The 24,624-nt window shown below is 37.3% G+C and overlaps 1 protein-coding gene across 1 annotated transcript in view; it reads left to right on the top strand.

The window, feature by feature from the left end:
- The window catches only part of NEB (nebulin), a 204,610-nt gene that overhangs the window by 107,727 nt on the left and 72,259 nt on the right, over positions 1-24,624 (top strand). Inside the window, exons 70-95 of the mRNA XM_090279733.1 lie at positions 931-1,134; positions 2,449-2,553; positions 2,696-2,803; positions 3,202-3,513; positions 4,413-4,616; positions 5,446-5,550; positions 6,711-6,818; positions 8,109-8,420; positions 9,184-9,387; positions 10,102-10,206; positions 10,768-10,875; positions 11,631-11,942; positions 14,385-14,588; positions 14,927-15,031; positions 17,557-17,661; positions 17,759-18,070; positions 18,745-18,849; positions 19,402-19,500; positions 19,695-19,796; positions 19,937-20,044; positions 20,652-20,963; positions 22,562-22,666; positions 22,776-22,880; positions 23,242-23,349; positions 24,128-24,235; positions 24,336-24,449. Coding sequence (XP_090135859.1) covers positions 931-1,134; positions 2,449-2,553; positions 2,696-2,803; positions 3,202-3,513; positions 4,413-4,616; positions 5,446-5,550; positions 6,711-6,818; positions 8,109-8,420; positions 9,184-9,387; positions 10,102-10,206; positions 10,768-10,875; positions 11,631-11,942; positions 14,385-14,588; positions 14,927-15,031; positions 17,557-17,661; positions 17,759-18,070; positions 18,745-18,849; positions 19,402-19,500; positions 19,695-19,796; positions 19,937-20,044; positions 20,652-20,963; positions 22,562-22,666; positions 22,776-22,880; positions 23,242-23,349; positions 24,128-24,235; positions 24,336-24,449 — 4,179 coding nt within the window. The remainder of the gene's footprint in view (positions 1-930; positions 1,135-2,448; positions 2,554-2,695; positions 2,804-3,201; positions 3,514-4,412; positions 4,617-5,445; positions 5,551-6,710; positions 6,819-8,108; positions 8,421-9,183; positions 9,388-10,101; positions 10,207-10,767; positions 10,876-11,630; positions 11,943-14,384; positions 14,589-14,926; positions 15,032-17,556; positions 17,662-17,758; positions 18,071-18,744; positions 18,850-19,401; positions 19,501-19,694; positions 19,797-19,936; positions 20,045-20,651; positions 20,964-22,561; positions 22,667-22,775; positions 22,881-23,241; positions 23,350-24,127; positions 24,236-24,335; positions 24,450-24,624) is intronic.

The raw sequence follows: 24,624 nt of genomic DNA, 5'->3' as shown, positions 1-24,624 counted from the left end.
AAATATGTATTATAACTTGTAAAAGAAAGTTTAGGAATGATTTATACATTGAGACAATTTCTCTAAGAAACCAGAAATAATATCTGCCTAAGAATGTGTTAGGCACTTCTGTTTTCAATTAGAGAATTGTCCTTATTACTGCTACCTCATTGATTTCGTAGCTTGTTGTTTCTTGTAGTTGTTTTGTTTTGTTTTGATCAAACCCTAAAAAGTAGTCACCTTTGAAAGAATGATAAAAGTAATGACATTGTAAAAGAGTTGCCTAGAAATCCATAAAAATGAAAAGTATTGTTACCCTTAATAATGAGAAAAACTCTCCTTCAATCAATTACTTTAAATTCAAATAGGAAAGCTGAAAGATGAAATATCTTATTTTTCTTGAATTATAACAGAAAAGGGAAACGGAAAATAAGATAAATTAGAGTAAAAATATTTGTACTTTTTGGCTTAGAAGGAGGTATATAGAATTGCAGGAAAAAAAAACCATTCTTTTTGTTGTCCCCAGAAAGCATATTAATTCAACATGTGGTCAGCCAGTAGCTTTCATTGTTTCTTTGTATTACAGGACTGGCTGTGAAGGCCATTCACCAATTAGATAAGAACAAACTGTATTCTACCAGAGTATTAGTCCCACACAAGGAGGCATATGCAATGAAATCAGAAAATAAACTCTTTTTATCAGGAGGCAGACAGTAATTTCCTTAAAATGATTTTGTATCTATGAAGTTTTGTATTATTAGAGAGATTTCATGGGTCTTTAAAACAGGGTTACCTTCTGGGACGAAGTGTTTGACTAACTCCTCTACACCAAAGTGAGCCTTCCCAGAAATTTAACACAAGTAAGATTCAGAATTATACATCCCCTGTATGTGCTGAATCAGAATCAGACAGCAGACTGTGTGTAAATATTTGACATTATTTCATTTGCAGGCTGTTTACAAAGCTGATCTTGAGTGGCTGAAAGGCGTTGGATGGGTGCCCATTGGCTCCATAGAGGTTGAGAAGGTGAAGAGAGCTGGAGAAATACTGAGTGACAGGAAGTACCGCACGCCTGCAGACAAGCTCAAATTCACATGCATTACAGATAGCCCGGAAATTGTCCTGGCGAAGAGTAATGCCCTGACAATGAGCAAGGTTAGTCTTGAGCTGTTTCCAGTTGCGTGAGTCATACCTCCCATAAAACGAGAAATGTATAACCATTTACCGTTTTGTGCTCAAGTCTGGGAAACTCAGTCTTTATAGCAGTGCCAGTGCACAGCTCAAATTAGTTGCTTGGTTTACTCTTTTTCTTTAGGTTGTGGAAATCCATTTTGAAAAGTGAGCTGCTATTGTTGCTTTCAGTTTTAGTAAGCAACCTGTTTATTGAGATTGAGTTAATTCTTTATCCATCAAGTAGGGTCTCAAATATGCACATTTTAGATTGAATTCAATTTCTCTGATTTCTCCTACACCTTCCTGGACATCTTCCAAACATTCACATGGTGAGAGTGAGTGCTTCCTCAATGAAGAATATGAAACTGGCTCTCCTCACACTACCACACCCATTCACCACAACGACAGTGATAACAAGAATTAAAAACATCATAAAATTTCTTGAGTGCCTACTATATATATGTTATGGTTAATCTTCAACAACAACAACAACAACAACAAAAACTAAATAAAAAGATAGGATTATCTCCTTCCAAGAACTGAGGAATATGAAGCATTACGTACCTTTTTCAAGATCACACAGCTTGGTGGGCTCTCTCTGAAGTACGCCTACACCTTATCTCAGGTGTGAACTTTTTACTTTCTTTCTCCTAGACTCCAAGGGTCCCCATGAGACTTGCAACAGGGGAGCAATGGACAGTAGCAGCTTGTCCTAGGCTAAGGCCCTGAACCAGTCCCCAACGTCCCATTTTCTCTGACTCTCCAAGAGCTCACAGCAGCCCTGCCTTGACTCATTTCTTTCCCATTACATTTCTAGGGAACCAGAGCAGAACACCACATAGGTTCTCCCCTGTAGTTTCTTATACCCTAAGCCCTTCCTTTGTTTCACTGTCCCCAGCTTTAATAAATGTACTCTCAACAACAACAACAACAACAAAAATCACATAGCTCAGACACAGTGGAGTTGGGTTTGAACTTAGGATTGACTCAGAAGTCTAGGGATTTCTACTGTAACACAGTTCTATAGCCAGACTCCATCCTTGGAGGTCCTATGAGTAAGCTTGAGTTTCACTGGATAAAAAGCATTAATGATTGAGATCATTATATTGCTTCATATTAACTATGAAGCAATCATATGGCTGTTTAAATATTGTCATGCCTGACTGCCTCACTACCCTTTTGCTTCCCTTACCTCCAAATAACCTTAAAAAGGCTCTTTTATAGTTAAATGAGTTAAATTTGATAACTGTAATGTGTTGGCTTTTTTAAAAGGTTTTTTCCTCACTTTCCTCACAGCATTTATATACGGAAGCTTGGGATGCTGACAAAACTTCCATTCATGTTATGCCGGACACCCCAGAAATCATGCTGGCCAAGAGCAATTCTGTCAATGTCAGCCAAGTAAGAGATTTTCCAATTGTTGTTTAGGCCTTTCTAGGAGTAATTAAAATGCTTTTTCTATCTTACCACCTTCCTTTCTGGAATTGGCCTATTAACTTTCTATAACACTTTCATTTTCCTGTTGTGATTATTCTCCATGTAGAAACTTTACACCAAGGGATGGGATGAATCAAAGATGAAGGACTATGACCTGAGAGCTGATGCTATTTCCATCAAAAGTGCCAAGGCCTCCAGGGACATTGCCAGTGATGTGAGTGCCCTCCATCTAAAGCCCTTGTCTCCCATTGCTAAGCAACCATAGTGCAGCTAGTGCGCCACGCTTTGTAACTGCTTTCACGTGTATTCCTCCAGCGCTACTTCCTACACTCTAAGATCTTGCCCTTTGTTGTCATCGAGAAGAAAAATACACTTTGGAATTATAGTTTCAGTTGATGTAGGAAAGGGTTCCACCAATGAAGATATATGATTATACTACAATTATGTTTATAATAGTATAAAATGTTAGTTTAAAATCATTCAGAGATGCCAAAATATTTGTAATATAAAATTCTTATTTATTTGTTTTTGGGAGTTTGTTGTCTGTAATTGTCAGTGTGTATATGGTTATAACACAAGTGGGCTTCTAAACCTGTATTTCTCACATTTTAGTACAAATACAAAGAAGCATATGAAAAACAGAAAGGCCACCACATTGGAGCCCAGAGCATTGAAGATGATCCCAAGATTATGTGTGCTATACATGCAGGGAAGATTCAAAGTGAAAGAGAGTATAAGAAGGACTTCGAGAAGTGGAAGACCAAGTTCTCTAGCCCAGTGGATATGTTAGGCATCTTGCTGGCCAAGAAATGTCAGACACTAGTCAGTGACATTGATTACCGAAATTACCTGCATCAGTGGACATGTTTACCTGATCAAAATGACGTTATCCAAGCAAAGAGGGCCTATGAACTGCAGAGTGATGTATGTAACATGAACTTTGGAAAGGTGGAATGGGAGGACATAGTTACTAATTGTCTAGTCATTTCCTCTCTGGACAGATCCATGGGTTGTACACTGCACAACCCCAAGGGGCACCATTCACATGGTTTAATAAAAAAACCCATATTTAAGACTTATGTTGTGGGAACAAAGAATATAGATAAAGAACCCTACTTGGGTTGTGTCCTTTATTCCCTGGCCTACATTCCAGACTATTTTCTTCATGTTCATTTATATATTTTTGGCAGTGAAAATACATTTCAGACAAACATAAATTATATGAATTTTATTTATTTTTAAATAAGATGTCACATCACTTTTGTTTTATTTTTTATTTATTTTAGATTTAATTTATTTTTAAAGAGAGAGAAAGGGAGGGAAAGAAACTATCAATCAGTTGCCTCTCACATACCCCCAACTGAGGACCTAGCCTGTGACACAAGCATGAGCCCTGACCAGGTGTCGAGCCTGCTGCTCAATCCACTGAGCCACATCAGCCAGGGCATAAATATTTTTTTAACTGCCACTACTGTACTATATACAAAACACTAAATGGACTTTCCATGAGTTTCCTATTACAAGATGAAAATGGAATGAGAGTCAACAAAATTTCCCTTTTAAAATGTTTCAGTAATATGTTTTTTTAAATATCAAATAATTATCATGAAATTTAAGATTATTGCTATTATACTCTTATTCATGGCCAGTATAAATAATTATGCTTTTACAAGTTACTCTGTCATTTATATTAAAACCCCCAAGCCATATAAAATCTCAGTTTCTACTTTTCTGGAACCACCATTTCCCAATGAATTTTATTTTTCAGTTTAGGGATGATATGTCTAATATGAGAACAAAATTTCTATCTAACATCTCTTTAGAATGTGTATAAAGCGGACCTGGAGTGGCTGCGTGGCATCGGCTGGATGCCAGAAGGCTCAGTAGAAATGACCAGGGTGAAAGGTGCTCAAGGCCTGTTGAATGAAAGACTCTACCGAACACGACCAGAAGCCTTGAAATTCACTTGCATTACTGACACTCCAGAAGTTGTCCTGGCAAAAGTCAATTCTCTGCAAATCAGTGATGTAAGAACCATCTTACCTCAAGTTTTCCTTTTGTGGGACTCTGTTATCAGATGAGGCCACCCACCCCAGACAAGTGGACTGTTCCTCTTCAAAGGCTTTAGTGGTGGGAGCAGCTCTAAGATCTCTTGTCCAGCTAGTTTAGGGAAAGCACATGCGAGATAGAACTCTGACGAATGCCAACATGCCTTTCTCCTGCCACACACTTGGAAGCACTATAACTAGAAAAACATTACTCCATTATGATTCAGCAAAACAAATATTTATTTAAGTTCTATAAAATACTAAAGCCTGTGGCATAATGCCACATATTAAATGGTATAACATTGCATTAGTCAGGATTCTCCTGAGAACAGAACCAATAGGTTGTGAAGGGGAGAGAGATTGGTTTTAAGGAACTGGCTCACACTGTTGTGGAGGCCAGCAAGACCAAAATCTGCAGGGTGGGCAAGCACGCTGGAGATCCAGAACGGAGTTGCATGCAGTTCAATCTCAAAAATAGGCAGGATTACTTCTTGCTCAGGGAAGGTCAGTATTTTTTCTAGTAAGGTCTTTGACTGATTGAACAAAGCCCACCCACATTGCAGAGGGTAGTCCGCTTTACCCAAAGTCTACTGATATATTAATCTCATCTTAAAAATACCTTCACAGAAACATCTGGAATAATGTTTGACCACATATCTGGGTACTGTGGCTTAGTCAAGTTGACACATAAAATTAACCATCACAAATATATAAAAACATTTTCCAGGTTAAATAGTCATGTAAACTTTATATTTCAGATGTCCATTCTTTATCACCTATTGAAATAACATTTCCCTTCTCTCCACAGAAACTGTATCAGGAAGCCTGGAATAAAGACAAAACCAACATCAGCATTCCTTCTGACATGCCAGTCATGTTGCAGGCCCAAATCAATGCCTTGCAAATCAGCAATGTAAGAGGCATAAATATGAAGTATAAACGCCTTTATGAGACATCTGTCAACTTAAGTACAAATTACCTACTTAAAAATGTTCACAGCTTTTGGAGCTAGACACTTCCTCTCTCTTTTTAAACAATTTTATTTATTACTTAGAGAGAGGGGAAGGGAGGGAGAAAGAGAGGAAGAGAAACGTTGATGTGCTAGAGAAACACTGATCAGTTGCCTCTCACACCCTCCCACGTCGGAACCTGGCCAGCAAACCCGGCATGTGCCCTGACCGGGAATTGAACCAGCAACCTTTTGATTTGCAGGCTGGTGCTCAACCCACTTCACCACACCAGCCAGAGCTATACATTTTCTCTTTAGCTATCATTTCCAATGCAATAAGAACAAAAATTCTCTTTTAAAAACATTAGTTTATATACATGGCTGAGTCCCTGCACTGAGACATTTGGGATACCTGAATCTTCTTAGTGTACTCCTTTCAACCTTAAAATATCATTGTCCTATGTCCAGTGTTTACAGCTCAGTTTCATTGTATATTGTTTGAGAATAATGAAATCCCTAATTAAATGGCTGTTATGCAAGAAAGTATAAGAAGTAATAGTCTCTATTGCCTTTTTTGTTTTCTATTTTCTTTAGAAGGCTTTTGATCGATTGAAAACTTTCTTGTTTGGCATCTAAAGACCATAAGAAGAGCCAAAAGACAATTTTTAATTATATGCAAAGTGCAGGATATATAGGATATTTATGTCACATCACATCAGCAAAGACCTCTAAGAAGTCAAAGGACAACATTAGGAAGAAAATCTAATCAAGTCTTATCCAGTACCTTGTGAAGGTTCACAGCTGATTGTTAGTTTTAATGTACTTGTAATGGAATTTCTTCAGATGTGCACCATATTGCAAATATTCAAACATTAGTTTGAATTCAGATGTTTTGATTTAGATGTTTAGCTGTTATATTTAGAGGTTTACCTTTAAAAATTTAATCAGAAGTATCCTGCACTCCACAAAGTAAATAACCAGCAACCAAAAGAAGAACCCAGAAGTGAATGCTCTTTTTCTTATGTTGACTTTGTTGACAGTATGCCTTGTGATTCATATGACTACTTTGAGTATATTCACTTATTTTCAATTCTTGTAATAAAACCTGTGTTTTCTCTCAATAGAAACTCTACCAGAAAGACTGGAATGAAGCCAAGCAGAAAGGCTATGACATACGAGCAGATGCCATTGAAATCAAGCGCGCCAAAGCCTCCAGAGAAATTGCCAGCGAGGTACAGCTCTTTGTTTGCTTGTGGTTCTTCTCCTCCATACAACAAATAGGGAGAGTACTTTTTAATAATTTAGGTGTTTTTTAAAAATCTATGCAAACTATCTGTCTTACAATAAAGACTTCATTTAAAAAACATTAAAACGGAAGGAAAAACGTTAAGGTAAGCATATATGAGGTATATGTGACTCTGCCCCCCAAGTATTGACATTATAGTTATGACATTCTACATAATTATAAATCACAGATGAAAGTTTCAAAAAAGACTTAATGAAATCATACTTTATAAACAAGATGTTGTGTTTGAGGCTTATGTAGAATGCCCACAGTAACCTTTTGAAGTTTATTTAACAGTAATTTAAAAACTTACTAACAGTCAAAAGAATTATCAACTCCCCCCCCCCCCAGTTCCAAATCTTTAAGTCACCTTTGTTCCCTTTCTCCAGGTTCTTCTCTATTTTTTATTTCATGTGCCCCACTGTTACTTCCTTATTCTTCATTTTAACTCTAAAAACCATAGCAGAGCACAGCATCTGCCTTATTCCTGGTATTTCTATCTCCCTTTTTGTCCAAACTTGCCTGTGTTACCTAAATATAGGAAAGAAAGAGAAACTATCTTACTATTGTCCTAAGACACTTAGGTCAAGGGCAGCCCAGATGGAAACGCTTGTCCACAGGTCTTTTTACTGTCGTCTTCTGATTCAAACTAGCAATCTTGCTTTCCATCCCTGAAACATACACTTGTCTGTCTCCTAAATCATACATGACTTTTTTCTACTTGAGGTACCTTATATACTCTCAGGGGACCTTCTGACTTAATGTTCCACCTGACAAGCAACCTCGGAGACAAGAGATACTTTAACTGTGCCTTATTTTCCCCATTTGAAATATGTGATAATAATAGTACTACCACATAGAGATGTTGTGAAGATTAAAGGAGCTTATAATTGCCACTGTTAACTACTTTTAACTAAAAAATTCAGCAATATCTTGTAGATCAATCTAATACCTTTGAAGCACTCATAATAGTGTCTGGTGTGTAGTGATTGCTCAGTAAATGCCAGTTATGATTATATTTTTGTTACTCTTGTTCACCATACTGTTTCCCTCTTGATTTACGCATGTCCTCTAAAAACTATCTAAATAGCCCTAATTCCTGAGAGTGAACTGATGTGTATAATGACTGCCAGTGTTGAGCTATTTTACATTAAGAAAATATTCAAAACATTTAATGAAAAGTCCTCTTAATACATTATTTTCATATCTCTTTTTATTTGATTTTTCACAATTTTAGTACAAATACAAAGAAGGTTACCGTAAGCAACTGGGCCATCACGTGGGTTTCCGCAGCCTACAAGATGACCCCAAATTGGTATGGTCCATACATGCCGCCAAGATTCAGAGTGACAGAGAATATAAGAAAGCGTATGAGAAGTCTAAAGGAATTTACAATACACCATTGGACATGATGTCAATTGTTCAAGCCAAGAAAGGCCAGGTCCTGGTTAGCGACATTGATTATCGCAATTATCTGCACCAGTGGACATGTCTGCCAGATCAGAATGATGTGATCCAGGCTAAGAAAGCCTATGAACTGCAGAGTGATGTGAGTATATTATCACCAGACTCTTGGGGAGATGTGTGTCTGTGTGTTTAGTCACAGTGTATTCCCTAGGGAATTAATGTAACTGGTAATCTTAATAGAACCTAATGTATTCTGTACCTTTCCTGATAGTAGAAGTTTTCTGAACTATTTTTTTATCTATAGAGGAGTCATGTGGCAAGGCCTTATTCACCAAGATGAAAATCACTCTGCTATTCTATAATTAGGTAGAAAATTTCAGTCCCAGTTGTTCTGATCCAGTGCATTTGCATTATCAGAAACCTTAATTTCAGAAACAGGTTAAACATAAGAAAATTTTGAATTTCAAGTTTATCTGATGCATATAGGAAAACAAAACATACATTTATATTTTATATAGAGAGAAAAGTAATATAGACATGGTGTGTATTTTTTCTCATTATACATGCATCTAAGGACCTTTTTTTCTAGATTCCTACTTATGTTATTACTAGTGGTACCTAAAAGGCAGATTTCAAGTGGTGAGCACAGAAGCTCAACCTTGATTTTATGCCATTGCTGCCTGTCATTCCCCAAATGCCATTTGTCAGCCCTGCTCCAATTCCTCTAGGATACTGTGAACTTCTCCCAGAGATGTGCGCCAGAGACACAACACCCAAATGTTAACATTTAATGCTGATCCTTAGATTTCCTGGGATTGGCCACCCAGCTGATTTAAATAGCGTGCGGTTTACTGGCGTTGTGCTCTAGTAGGCAAGTTTGACTCTGTGGTTCTCTCATCATGTAGAATGTTTACAAATCGGACCTGGAATGGTTGAAGGGTGTCGGATGGTTGCCAGAGGGTTCTGTGGAAGTGGTGAGAGTGAAGAATTCCCAAAATCTCCTCAATGAAAGATTGTATCGTACAAGGCCTGAGAACCTCAAATTCACCAGCATTGCTGATACCCCTGAAGTCATTCTGGCAAAGACCAATGCTCTACAGATAAGTGAGGTAAGTCAAGTTTATGATATGTTTCAGACAAATTGAAGAAATCTCAGTGAAAATTCTAATTGTGAGCTTTAAATTCTAATACCAGCATTAGAATCTTGAAGATACATGTATTCAGATAGAATTTTATGTAGTCAATCAGTTAACAACATCCACATTTCATTTGCTTGGGTAAGTCTTTGGTCAATGTAAGTGTGGGCATCCTCATGTTTCACAGATTCTGATATGCACTTGAACACATTTGAGATCTTGCTGATAATGTGGGTCAACCAGTTAATACCATGATCACATAATAGCCACTTCCTTTTGGCATTCAATCATGAAATAAGTTGAAAAGTCCAGGGGTAGCAATATTAGACATTAGGATAGTTTATTTGAGCTAAGAGAGCCAGGACTTTGTTAGCAATGGTGAATTATCATAGTTACCTGCAATGTGGGTTTACCTGCCTGATAAATTACATGTAAATAGATGCAAAAGGATCATCTTACTACTATGTTTCTGACTCATTTTACATTTATATTATATTACACATAAATGTATTCCTTTTGTGTTGTAGTCACTATGGGCACTTTCTAAATAAAAGTAAAAAGAACAAAATGTGATCTATATTTATATAGGAGAAACTCCAAAGAATTTTTAATTGTCCCTATAATTTTATTCATATTGTAATTGGCTTATTTACTAATCAATTATGCTTTGTTTTTCATTTTTACCAGCCATTGTATCGCGAAGCCTGGGACAAAGAGAAGACTAATGTGAATGTGCCGGCCGACACTCCAGTGATGCTGCAGTCCAAACTTAACGCCGTCCAGATCAGCAACGTAAGACGCTACACATCCACTTGATATACACAGTCTCTCTGAACATTCTGGAAATATGCTCTGGGGAGAGTTCAGCAAAAGGCCTTTCCCTACCATTACTTTTACTTCTAGTCTTTAAGCTAATTTTAAGTGCCGTGTGTGTGTACCTGCACTGTGTTTAAAATATAGAGGTCTATGTCTTTAGATCTTTGTTGGAGGGAAAAGTGCAGTGGTTTTGCCAAAAACACAACATAAACATACATATGCACGTAGAGTACTATTTAGTGGTCCATCATTGATTTTTCCTTTTAAAAGCCAGACAATATTTTTTTCTCATTTTCACATGATTTATTGTCTCTTAAATTTCCTTCTTAAAAAAAAGAAGTTACTTGAGAGTAGTTTACCAAATTTCATTAACAGTCTCTTGGAACTTAAGTTCAATATGAAACCAGCCTATCTTACAAATCTTAAGAGCAGATTAATTTTCCGTGTAACTGTTAACATGTTCTTGAACACATTGGTAATGCTGACTCGGTAGCTCCCTCTTCAGATTGACTGTGGCATTGCAATCTCCGTTTGCAGAAACAGTATCAGCAAGCTTGGGAAGATGTCAAGACGACCGGTTATGACCTGCGTGCAGATGCGATTGGGATCCAACATGCCAAGGCTTCCAGGGATATTGCCAGTGATGTAAGAGCTCCTCCTTGCCCAGCTTTAACACACACTAACTAGTAGACACACAGGGAGTTAATACTATTCTTATTTTAACTAATTTCCTCAGGAATTATATTTAAGTAAAATGGAAGTCAATGTTATTAGTGCCTTGTATTCAAATCCCAAATTCAAGAACAACTTTTACAAAAATGTGATGATCTTCATGCATCTCTGCTTAGTTCTGCTCTTCTTATATTTGAGCACAAATTTTGACTTTCTTTCCAATATCTTCTCAATAAGTTAATTTATAAGCACTTGGAGATTTATGGGTAGAAAGAATTCTGTAGTTGCTCAAAGTGCAGCATACATAGGTAGTACCTGTAATAATTTTATGCAGTATATAAGTAAGCATTTTTAAATGATTATATATTTGTTTTAATATGTGCTTTAAAAATACAGATTTTATCCCATTTAGTTAGAATTATAAATTTTAAAATAAAAATTAGTAGGATTACAACTTTAAAAATAAACTTATGTAAACAAAGAAGTTGATTTCAAGTATGAAGTACATGTGGTACATGTTTGTGGCAAAACATGTGTGATTGCTAAACAATGACTGAAGTGTGATAAACACTGGACAAGCCTGGATTGGAGGATAATCAAGAAACACAGTTCTTGCTCACAGTGCCCCAAAAAGAGTAATCTAAGGAAATGGAGCTATTTTGAACAGGATGTCTATAAAAACCGAGTTTGGAAAAACAACTCTCTTTTCTTTTGTTTACATCCACCAGTATCTATATAAAACTGCTTATGAGAAACAAAAAGGCCATTATATTGGATGTCGCAATGCCAAGGAAGACCCTAAACTGGCTTGGGCAGCAAATGTGTTAAAAATGCAGAATGACAGGCTCTACAAAAAGGCCTACAATGACCACAAGGCCAAGATCTCCATCCCGGGGGACATGGTGTCCCTCAATGCTGCCAAAGAAGGCCAGGCATTAGCAAGCAATGTGGACTATCGCCAGTACCTGCACCAGTGGTCTTGCTTTCCTGACCAGAATGATGTGATCCATGCCAGGAGAGCATATGACCTGCAGAGTGATGTAAGTGTGTGTTTGGGAGGGGTGAGCCATTCCCCGGGGAAGACGCCTTCCACAGCTTTGCCTGGTCATCTCTTCCAGTGCTTGGGAAAACATAATTCTCCTACATAAACACTTCTCTTTAGTATTTTACCAAGTTTATTAATTGCCTACATTTCTGCTGGATTTATTCAGAAAGTTTTCGTTGTCATTGCTACATTTTCCTTTTCATAATTTTTCTGTAGGTTTGTTAATGTGTTCAGTGTTCGTAGTTTATTAGATATAAGAATTGTCAAGGTCCTTCAACTATGTAGTGAAGAAGGACAGGGCTGTCTTCCTACAAATTAATTTTAAAGGTTAGCAGCATGCTCCTGACTCACTAGATTCCCCTGACTCAGTGTGCATCACAGCATAGTTTCATTAATTTACCTAAAGTATTTTTAGATTTACTTGTATTTTATGCCCATTTAATGTTTCGGCAATGATGAATCCCCTCAGGCTATTTATTTCTTGTATAAAAGGGATACCTTTTTAAAAATTATGTGAACTTGGTTCACTAAGCTTCAAGAGATGTTTTCTCATAATGAATAAGTTTCCCACAGGAAAGTATGCCCATCACTTGAAATGAATTGCCAACCTGTGGATATAAGCCATTTTCTAAAGAAGTGCAGTCTCTTCATTAACCTGAACCACATTTAGTATACTGAGAGTGAGGAAGGGAAATTTCAAAATTTGTATGTAATCATCTTTAAACATCACTTCTTCTGAATTCTGGATATTTATCAAATTTTACACACTAAAACATATAATGTCATTCTTCATTAAGGTAGAAATTTTCCTACATTTTCCACTTCTCTTACTACTTTTTTAGCTTGGTATGTGTACCTTATTAACTAGTTATTAAATAACATTTTTGAAGAACACCATAGTTTTTAATAAAATTAATAATTGGTATTTAACATACAGCAGTTTTATATCATTAACCACTTACCTGTATTTGGAGAAAGAGGTTTAGATAACCAAGAAAATTAAAATCCTAACTCAAAGGGAGGTGCTTTGAAATCCCAACTGAAATCAAAATTGTGGAACTAGGGTAGGGATTGAATTATTAATTATATTTTTAAAACATGCATTAAACACACCATGTGCCAAGCATTGTGCTAAGCACTAAAGATACAATGGTGAATAAATAAAAAGAAATAAGACCAAGTTCCTTTAGAGAGCATTAGGGAATTCACTTTGACAACAAAGAAATTGATGTTAGTTAGAGAATGTCAGTTAACAATGAGATGGCTTAGAAGGAGTGATCTCTGGCCCTATGAGAGGTGGGAAAGCTCATCTAAGAAAGTGCCAATGTAGTAAGGATAAGAAGAGAGTAGGAGGTGGCTTTGTGAGAAGGACACAGAGAACATTCCTGCAGAATGACCAACATATGCAAAGGGGGCTATATGCAAGCCATACATTGAAAGAAGGTCAACATGGTCAGAATGCCTAGGTCAAGGGGAAGCATATATAAGATGAGGCTGGTAGAACAGGTCAAGACTGGTGCTAGACCATCTCTCACCCTCTAGTTCATGTTAAGGATTTTGATCTTTACCCTCTGACCAATGAGAAGCCATAGGATGGAGGACTGCTGTGACATCAGATTGGAATAGCAAATTTTGACAAAATCATTGTGACTGCTTTGTGGAGAACTTACTGGAGAGCCCATTAATCTTGCTTTTAAGGTCCACATTGACTAATATGATAATTATCTAATATTATTTAAAAATGTTCCATGCATCTCCCAAACAGAGAGCTTCTTCTACATCTTTCTGCTCAGAGGCAGATTAAGGTCGGTTGAGGCCCTGGGTGCAGAAGAAAATATTGGGCCCCTTAAAAAAAAGAGAGAGACAGAGAAAATAAAAATGCATGTTAACCATATTTTTAAATAAATAAAAAATATTATGTACTATGAATGTTTTATTTCCAATAAAATTTGAATATATGTATAACATAATTAATAATAATAATCACAAAGTTTTGAACTAATAGTTGAACATATGTAAAAGTATAATTATAATTAATGATAGTATACATATAATAGAAGTAACAATCAGAAATTTGAACAAAAAATCATAGAATGTTATTTGAAATTAAAATTACAAATGTGAAAATGTGTAAAGTTGGGGTTTTGCGGGGCCCTTCAGAAGTCAGGGCCCAGGGTGCACGCCTGGTGCACCCACCGTTAAATCCGCCTCTGTTTCTGCTTTTTGCAATGTGCATATGCACCCCAACATAGACCTGCTGAGACAGAAAACAGCAGAAAAAAACACCACTGTGCATATGAGAAATGACATTTGTCAGGACAGTGCTGTTTTGTTATTGCTTGTGGCAAACAAAATATAACATACAAAATTGCTTCCCTATTTTACTACAGTTTTTTTTTTTTTTAACCTTTTTCTAGCTAACTGTTTTCTCTTACAGGCTATCTACAAGGCTGACTTGGAGTGGATGCGTGGCATTGGCTGGATGCCTGACGGGTCTCCTGAAGTCCTGAGAGTCAAAAACGCCCAGGAGATCCTGCGAGACAGTGTCTATCGGACACCTGTGGTGAACCTCAAGTACACAAGTATCGTTGACACACCAGAAGTTGTCCTTGCTAAATCAAATGCTGAAAATATTAGTATTGTAAGTCATCATTTTCTCTGTAAGAAAATTTTGTTAGTGTTATAAATAAAGGAAATAATTAACCTGGTAATCTAATAATAATAATATTGATGATAGCAAAGATTTTAATAAGTAGTATTGACAGGGTTGTTTTATTACTAATTTTAAACAAAAACTCAAAGTATTAATAAAATGTATTAATACAAACTTATCAAACTTGAGTAAATTATGTGAAAAGACTCTAGAAGTTTGTACCTTAATATAAAAGGTTTTCCATCAGAAAAATTAGAAGTTGTGCATTGGAACTAGCAAAATTACAAATTATGAAGTAATTTTGTTATTATTGGTTCTTCCCATAGGCAAAGTACAGAGAAGTTTGGGACAAGGATAAAACTTCAATCCACATAATGCCAGATACTCCAGAAATTAATCTCGCCAGAGCCAATGCTCTTAATGTGAGCAATGTAAGTACTGCAACAGACTCTCTTTTTGTTTAAAAGTCGCTCCATTGGTGCCACAGCAGTGGACCTCTTCATAGCCAAGGGAGAGAAGAGTGACTGGTGGAGGCAGGAAAGACTCCTTACCATCAGCCCTGGACCAAGAGTGAGGAAAGGAGCAGATTGGGAGTCACTAAGCAGGGTCTGTTTTGTCAATATGATAGAAGGGAGAGGGAATAGGACAAGAAAGATGAAAGCGGAATGAAGAGACCCACAAAAAGAAAGGGGAATTAACGATGGAGTCAAATGAACTCAAAATATGAGAATTCTTTGCAAAACCTGACATATTTATTTTAAAACCTGAATTATAGAGGGTATAAGAGGACTAAATGGTGATGGAAAATAAATGCAATTTAAAAAAATTAATTCTATTCACACACAAAAAATAATAATAATACATCTTTGTGTGAGAAGGAATTTGGCAAGCAAAGATTCCTCACCATGTGTCAAACTGTGTATCATCGCCTGTATTATGATAAGCCACTTGGGAGCTAATTTTTTTAAAGATTGAGAAAAATACCGAAATTTTAGGGCACTGCTACTTTTTTTTTTTTCTTTTTGGACCAGAATCAGTATTATGGTACAGTGTATTCTTATGAAGTGATGGGATGGAGAAGCAGTCAGCTCTTCATTTCAGCTTGACCTCCTCAGCTTGATCCAGAAGCATCTTTGGCAGGAAAATTCTGGGAAGTCTCATTTGCTCTTTCACATTATAAATTTCTCAGCTGGAAATACCAGAACTTTAACATTGATCTGATCATATAAGCAAGGCTAATATTTGAAACTATGCCAAAAGTAATGTTATTAGCTTTAGATATTTAAATATTAGCTATTTAGGTATTAACTAGAATGGCTTGTGTTTTGGAAGAAATCAAACATACTATTTGCATGTTAACCAAAAATGCACGTTTTCTTTTTACATGGTGTCACCATTATTATAATCTTTATAAAATCCACTATTTAAAACCCTCTCCATCACTTAGAAAGCACATTTTTAGAATATTTTTTTACAATTTTATAGGCAACCAAGCAAATTCATGTTAAATTGACTCATTTAATCTTCAAACTAACAACATGAGTAAAATATGGCTATTTTGTTTTTATCAGATAGGAATGTTGAAACTTAAAAAGATTAATAAATTTGCCTGTGTTCTCAAAGTTAGTAGATGAAGAAGTTTGTTCTCAAGCCAGATATTTTTTTAGTTCAAATGAAATATATATTTCTCCTTGACTGGTGTGGCTCAGTGGATTGAGCACCAGCCTGCAAAGTAAAAGGTTGCCAGTTCAATTCCCAGTCAGGGCACATGCCTGGGTTATGGACCAGGTCCCTAGTTGGGGACACATGAAATGCAACTGACTGATGTTTCTCTCACACATCTATATCTCTCCCTCTCTTTCTCCTTCCCTCACCCTCTCTCTAAAAATAAATAAAATCTTTTAAAAATATACATTTGACCAGCTAAGCAAACAAAAATTAAGACATAAGAAAAAATAATGTAATAATCTATGAAATAAAATAAAAAAATTAGAATAACATAATAACAACCTTGCACTAAATATTCTCTAGTATAATACATTTAAATGTGGAGAATACTTTTTCATTTGTACAGAAAACAAGTCAGTTGTTAAAATAGGACCACCCAAATTCATGCAAAAGCTTGAATAAAAATTCCTATAAAACATATCAATACTTACAAAGACAAAATTTATCTGAACACTATTTCAGATATGCAAAGGCCATGAAAATATCAATAATTGAACTTTGACTCTCATTTCTGCACTGTTCAAGATCCCATACTGTTTGGTGTGTTTTCTAAATTATACATTTAAATTACTCTATTTCTGAGTCTTTTTGACATTGTCAATACAGAATGCGACTATTTAAATATGAACATATATTTTCAAAGTTATCTGTAGACTAGTCACCCCCTTAATTAACTTCTATTTACAAACAAAAAGACTATATATTTTTAAAAACAGCTATTAATACCCCATTGTACCTTAGCAACAACACCTAACATTCCCAAATTATATGCATCATCAATCACATAAGACCTAAGAAACCATATTGGGGGAAAACCCCATAAATGTAAAATGTTTATAATTTTGAAGATTAAAAAATGGAACTGTTTAATAATTAAGTAAATCAAATTATTGAATTCAATAAATTTAATAATGGCCAATTCATGCCTGAACTTAAATTTATCCCGAAGTTACCAATGCAAGAAGCAACTAAACTCTTTTACATAAACTATTAGCAACCACATTCGAGACTATGATTCAAATTAAAAAGAAAGAACTCTTGTCAAGCCCAGATATTTGGACTACAGACATGATTTTGTATTTCAGAGCCATGGTACAGAATGATTCTTTCACCTCTTCTCTTAAACTGGTTCTGGAACTTCAAATCAGCACCCCCCTGATAATAATTCCACGTGAGCCCTTGGACTTAGTAGATTTGAACCTGGAATGATAACTTTTGTTCTCTTCAGAAAATTTACCGTGAAGGTTGGGATGAAGTGAAGACGAGCTGTGATGTGCGGCTGGATGCCATCCCTATACAGTCTGCCAAGGCTTCCAGAGAGATTGCCAGTGATGTAAGCATGGCCTGTTTAACTTCATTTTTTAAGCAAATGCCCTAGGTGCATCAGGAGAACCGACTGTGACCCATCTGCTTTGTTTTTGCATCTCCAGTATAAATACAAGCTTGACCATGAGAAGCAGAAGGGCCACTACGTGGGCACCCTCACAGCTAGGGATGACAACAGGATCCGGTGGGCCCTCATAGCTGGCAAGATTCAGAATGAAAGAGAGTATCGGCTGAACTGGGTCAAATGGAAGACTAAGTTCCAAAGCCCCGTGGATATGCTTTCCATCTTGCATTCTAAAAAATGCCAGATTCTGGTCAGTGACATTGATTATCGCAATTACTTACACCAGTGGACATGCCTGCCTGACCAGAATGACGTGATTCAGGCCAAAAAAGCCTACGAACTGCAAAGCGATGTGAGTGAGCTGCATTGTAGGATTAGCTCTTCTCTGTTTTGCCATGAGTCCCAGAAAGTTTATGTCACTAAGTCCTTATATCATAACTTTATCTCTCATACAGCCAAGAATTTGATTTTAGGTATATCTTGTAGTATGTTATCAAAATCACCTCTAGACTTTGTGCCAAGAAATAAATGGTAGCATGAATATAGTTCTTACTTATTACAGGGTAAGGACAATTATGGTGAAAATACTATTTCTATAGAATTTAAGTAGCAACAGACATTTATAAGTAAAATATTAGCCGTCCATGGGCAGGACGTAGGCACAGATATGCTTTTTAGTTGACACGATGTGTAAAAATTTTGAAGCTTCCAAGATTTTTAGACCAGGAAATTTTGCATACAAGTCTAGGATTTCCCATTTCTCTTGAAAAATCAGAGGATGAAACTCTGAATGTGTGTTAGCCCTGACAACAATAGCCTCTAGCTGAATTGAAGCTAATCTCTTTTAAGTAAAAAATGCCCATCAGTTTATCATACCACCTAGCCTCCTAATTAATTTATTTATGGTACCTGCCTGGCTGCTTGAGTATATCATTCTTAAATTGTATTTCTCTATCAGACCAATGGATAGAATAAATAGGACTTGTGAGTAAGGTTGCTGACTTTATCCCGGCCTTGTTTTCACAGGCAATTTACAAGGCTGACTTGGAATGGTTGCGTGGGATCGGATGGATGCCCAATGATTCTGTTTCCGTCAATCAGGCCAAATATGCTGGGGATATCTTCAGTGAGGTATTCCAACATTTTATCTTGCAATCCATTACATTTCCTGAAAGACTGAACAAAAATATACAAGCCAAAGTTTAGGCATACTCTATCAACAATGTAAACAATTTCAATTACTGTCATTGAAGCTAGGCATACATTTTCTTCCAAAATAATTCTGTACTGCTTTTATGACACTATAGGACCACATCCACAATATAAAGTCCAGCACTTACTGATGCTTAGAATTGTATAAATGAAAAACTTATCAGCAATAGAAAAATATTTAAGAAAAGTTTGTCCAATTGAAAAAAATGTATAGAGTATTATGATACACATAATACACATGTATATAATAATCCCATGACTACTTTGGGAGCTAAGCAAACCTGCTACTTTAAAATCCATGGGAGGTATAAGAAGCCAACTCATTTGTTAAAGAATAAAATGCTAAGAAGTAAGCCAAATTGCCAAGAAGACACCATTCAAATATGGTGCTCTATGCATCTTGTGGCATCTTTCTCAGCTCACATAAGACCAGTGATGATGACTGTCTAAAAGATGCTTTCTTTCCCATAGAGTAAATATCGCACAAAAATTGAAACTCTGAACTTTACTCCTGTGGATGACAGAGTTGATTACGTGACAGCGAAACAAAGTGGTGAGATCCTAGATGATGTAAGTACTTGGCTGTCATTCTAAAACTGCCCAGTCGTGTAGATGTCATCTCCAAAGTTTCTCCACCACTGGCACTTGGCATGCAGTCATTGTCTGAGATACAGCTGTGATCCTCGAGACCACTGGTGCTAACATTTGCTCACCTTATGTTTTCTTAACATCAAGTAACCTACCCTTTGCCACTTTGTTTCCAGATTAAGTACCGGAAAGATTGGAATGACACCAAGTCAAAGTACACCCTCACAGAAACCCCGCTGCTGCACACTGTCCAAGAGGCAGCCAGGATACTGGACCCGGTACGATACTGGTACTGGATGTCTGGGACCTTGTGTGGGACAGAGGGCCATATCATAACTATCAGAGATGGCTGCACATGACTTATGCCTCCACTCTCACTGCTCAGTTTAATCCTTTGTCGTGGCCTTCTGTCTTCTAGTACCTCTATAAGGAAGGCTGGGAGAAACAAAAAGCCACAGGTTACATCTTGCCTCCGGATGCTGTGCCGTTTGTTCATGCCCATCACTGTAAGGGTGTTCAGAGCGAGGTAATTAAATCATCCTGCTATGAGTACACTTTGCAAAAACTGCAACTTGCACGTGGTACAACCCAGGTATGCCAAGGCATAGCACAGTGGAGTGTCCCTTGTCAGCTTGGCAAGCCTGGCCAGGCATGGGAATGGTGGGAGTACTTGGTCCCTTCTGGTCCTTTCCCATGGACTTTGGCAGTTTCTTCCCCACCCCACTTGGCTTGTTTATAGACTAGGGTTTGAGCTTTTTACCTTTTCTCATTTATTTATTTTTTTGGTTTCAAGTGTACAACATAATGATTTGATATTTGTATATACTGTGAAATGATCGCCACAATAAGTCTAGTTAACATCCTTCACCATCTTCACTTTTCCTTCTATTCCCTGGCTTTCCTAAGATCTCTAGGCCTTCAAATAAAATATGTCTGGAATTAGAAAACAAATGTCTTTTTCCCATTTTTAAGTTGATAAATTATTATATTTATTTACTTACTTTAATTTTTTTCTTATTTATTCTCAGGATGGGGGTGTGTGACACAAAAAGCTGGGGGGTTGAATTTGATGATGCCCCTTTGCCCTGTGTGCTTATAAAAACCTATGGAATCTCTATGCTTCTTCCCATCAGCTGAAATACAAAGCTGAACATGTAAAGCAGAAAGGTCATTATGTGGGTGTTCCTACCATGAGAGATGATCCTAAGCTGGTGTGGTTTGAGCACGCAGGCCAGATTCAGAATGACAGACTATACAAAGAGGACTATCATAAAACAAAGGCCAAAATCAATATACCTGCTGACACGGTGTCGGTGCGGACTGCCAAGGAGGGACAGTCTCTTGTCAGTGATATTGATTACCGTAATTACCTGCACCAATGGACGTGTCATCCTGACCAAAACGATGTTATTCAGGCAAAGAAGGCCTATGACCTACAGAGCGATGTAAGTGATTTCTGTTTCTTAATTATCTAGAAACATGTGTGATAGTCTAGGAATTATAAGTAGCATTCTGGAACCACCATTCTTTCAAACTTGGAGCCGTAAATATTTAGTTCGTCTTTAGAGGGAACTAAAGCTGTCTATAAAGTAGAGAAAGATCAGAAGCACTTGTTGAGTGACAGGATTGCCTACTGGCTACATTTCTGAATAAATTTCAAAGTCGATTTTTTAAAAATCTGCTGATTTTGTACCTTAGCATTAGCGACTCCTCACTCACATTTGCAAAAAAAGTTATCAACTGAATTAAAATAATAATTGGCTTGGGTGGGAATTGAGATTGAGTTGGGCTTTTGACAACATTGCCTGACAGAATAGTCAAGGCCCTGGAAATGCCTATTCTTGCTTTACCAAGCATGTCATTCCTCAAGGCATTTGGGACACAGTTGCTTGCAAGGAATCAAAGCGAAAGGGATGTAAAATACTGATGAACTGCATGAGGGCCCAGGAGTTCTCATGTGGAACTTTGGTAAAGCGAGTGTAGGGAGCATGGGTTAGGCCACTTTGCACTGAAGCCTGAATCAGGATCTGTACCTGACACCAGAAGTCTTCAGGGAATAGAAACATCGTGCATCAATATGATGCTCAGGTGCACTGAGGAGCAAGCCCTACCTAGGTCTTCTCATCACTACCAAAACAGAAACAGAACAACTGCCCGTAGTGCAGGTGCTGCACTTAACCCTCCCACTTCATAGGTTGCTGCAGCAAGAAGGCCATTGTGGAACCTGAATCAGATTAGTCACTCCTCTTCATTTGGTGTGGGTGGGCTAGGAGAATCCAAAAGCTACATCGAGAACTGTAGAGGCAAGCTTAACTCGAATGTTGCCTCTCCTTACCCTACAATCCATGAGCATCTACTTAGGTAATTTTCTTTATTCTAATGTCCACATATTTCTGTATAACTAAATATACTAAGTTCACTTAAAATTACAACTTCTTTGGTAAAACCTTCATTTATGCTCAGCTGTAAACACCGGCTCCCTGCCCTTAACTCCCATAGCACTTGAGTGGTCTTGCTTTCACGGCACTTACGCTTTCCACTTTGTAAATGATTTCTCTCTATACCTGGACTCCTTCTTTATCCTTATCCTTCAAAGCACCAAGCCCAGTGCTTCATTCACAGTAAGAGGTTCAAGATATATTGCTCAGGTGTACAGATGAAATCACAATTAAGTCAGGAGACAACAGCTACAAGAGATTGAAATCCTGTAAAGCTGAATTTTTTTAAATTATATTTTTATCCTCACCCAAGGACATGCTCAAATATTTTAGAGGGAGGGGAAATAAGGAAGAGAGAGAGGGAGAGAAACATTGATGTGAGAGAAACATTAATTGGTTGCTTCTCGAATGCCCCTACCAGGGACAAATTCGCAACCCAAGCATGTACCCTGACCAGGAGTCAAACCTGTGGCCTTTTGATTTATGGGACGATGTTCCAACCAATTGAGACACACCAGCCAAAGATGAAAAATTGTTTTTAATCTGCTATATGTAACCTTGTGTCTGGGTCATTTTCCCTGCATTATCTCTCTTCCTAATCTCAGATTGTCTACAAAGCTGACCTGGAGTGGCTCCGAGGCATTGGCTGGATCCCCCTGGATTCTGTGGACCATGTGAGGGTTACTACAAACCAGGAAATGATGAATCAGGTACACAAAGCCTGTTATCCATGCCTAATGTCTGGCTTCCTTACCTACCATGCAGTGATAGGTACTTTGTAGGGGGGGACCTGTCCTCATCATCTCTATTTCTTTGCAGGTGAAATATAAGAAGTCTGCTCTTGACAACTATTCTAACTTTACAAGTGTGGTAGATCCTCCAGAAATTGTTTTGGCCAAGATTAACTCAGTCAATCAAAGCGATGTAAGTTTGCTTTGTGTATAATGAGGTACATAGACTGGAGAGCTAGTTGTCTACCATTGAACAGATTGGCTTGTAAGAAAATTGAAGGGGGAGGGGTTACAAGAAAATCTTTGGAAGAGAATGTCTTAAAAGCCACTAGTAGATGGTATTATTGTACCCACTTTTAGATATCCACATTTTTATACAAGTTATTCTATTGTATTAGCTGAAATGGACTGAAATTAGTCTATTTTAATCTCTAGTCCATTAGTTCATTTTAATCTCTAAATGTAGACTGATTATTATCTTGCTTAGGTAGACCTATGGAACTTTAAATATACATTTATAATAACCAAGGCCTTTGTTTTTTTTTTCTCCTTAGATAAAATATAAAGAGACATTTAATAAATTATTAAAAGGCAAGTATACATTTTCTCCAGAGACACTGTATATCACCCACTCCAAAGACATGGGAAAACTTCACAGTACCGTAAGTTCCATTTTATGTGATACACAACTCAGTACCTAAGTTCTTGTCAGTATTCACATTCTTGGACGATTTTGTGAACAGCTAAACTTTGCAGATCTATTATTTCTATTGTGTTTAGTCTTGTTTATTAAAAGTAGTACATTATTCAAACCACATAGCATTTTTTTCAGCTGGTGTTTTTTGAGCTGCTGTGATGTGAGGAGCACTGTAGGAGGCGCTGAGGAGCTAAAGCGCAAATAAAACAGGCCCTTCGGGAATTCACAATGTGAGAGGAACAGACACACAAACAGATAGATAATAACATAACGAGTGCTGTATCAGCTCTGGGTGCACATAGGACAGAGCAGCTACTATCAGAGAAGAGACAGAAAAGTCGAGTCCTTCCTCAGCAATCACGTACAAACATTTCCAGCCAAGGAAATGGAGGACACACATAGTTTAAAGGAAGTTGCATGTAAGTTGCATGCAAGTATAATACATATGTGTTCAATCTCAGTGGAAAGCAACCTTCAGCGATTCTCTCCCTAGGAGTCAATTTGTTTTCACTTTTATTAGAACTGTAACTATAGTTAACCTTTGTTATAAAGTGCCTCAGAGTTTGTAGGTTTCATTTGCAACAAGCCCCAAGACTACCTTATTCTTAGGTAGGTACACTAACAGTGGTAAATAAAGATTTAAGCCTTGCCTTTAAGCATAGATATTTTACATTGATTGTACCACTTTCTTTTCAGTGGGATCTGAAAGCACACTTTTGTTGACACATGTTTCTTTGCTCTAGATACTGTATAAAGGGGCATGGGAAGGAACCAAGGCCTATGGCTATACCTTGGATGAACGCTACATCCCCATTGTTGGAGCCAAGAATGCTGACTACGTGAACAGTGAGGTCAGTAGGACTTTCTCCTCCCATAGGTTTGAGAGTCTATTGGGGAGCGAGGGCTGGTTAGAAAATCCCAGTGGTTCTCAATGTTGAACCTATTTCACAGCTTAAATACAAAGAGACATATGAGAAGCAGAAGGGGCACTACCTGGCTGGAAAAGAAATCAGTGAGTTCCCAGAGGTGGTTCACTGTCTGGATTTCCAAAAGATGAGGAGTGTGGTAAGCAAAATTCACTTTAACTTTATTTCTGATCTGCCTTTTTGTTCTAGATTAGCTGCAGAGGGGGTGGTGAGGAATGAGTCAATCTTGAGACTTTCCCCCACCCCTGCCAGTTAGCCTATGTGTCTGTGGTGGCTTCGAGTCTCCCCACTTTCCCTCCCTCCTTCACTACCAC

The sequence above is a fragment of the Furipterus horrens genome, unplaced genomic scaffold (genome assembly GCF_987537825.1).
Source record: "Furipterus horrens unplaced genomic scaffold, mFurHor1.1.pri manual_scaffold_1, whole genome shotgun sequence".
Lineage (NCBI taxonomy): Eukaryota > Metazoa > Chordata > Mammalia > Chiroptera > Furipteridae > Furipterus > Furipterus horrens.
Note: the sequence above shows the minus strand (reverse complement) of the source record. Positions and strands in the feature narration are given on the sequence as shown.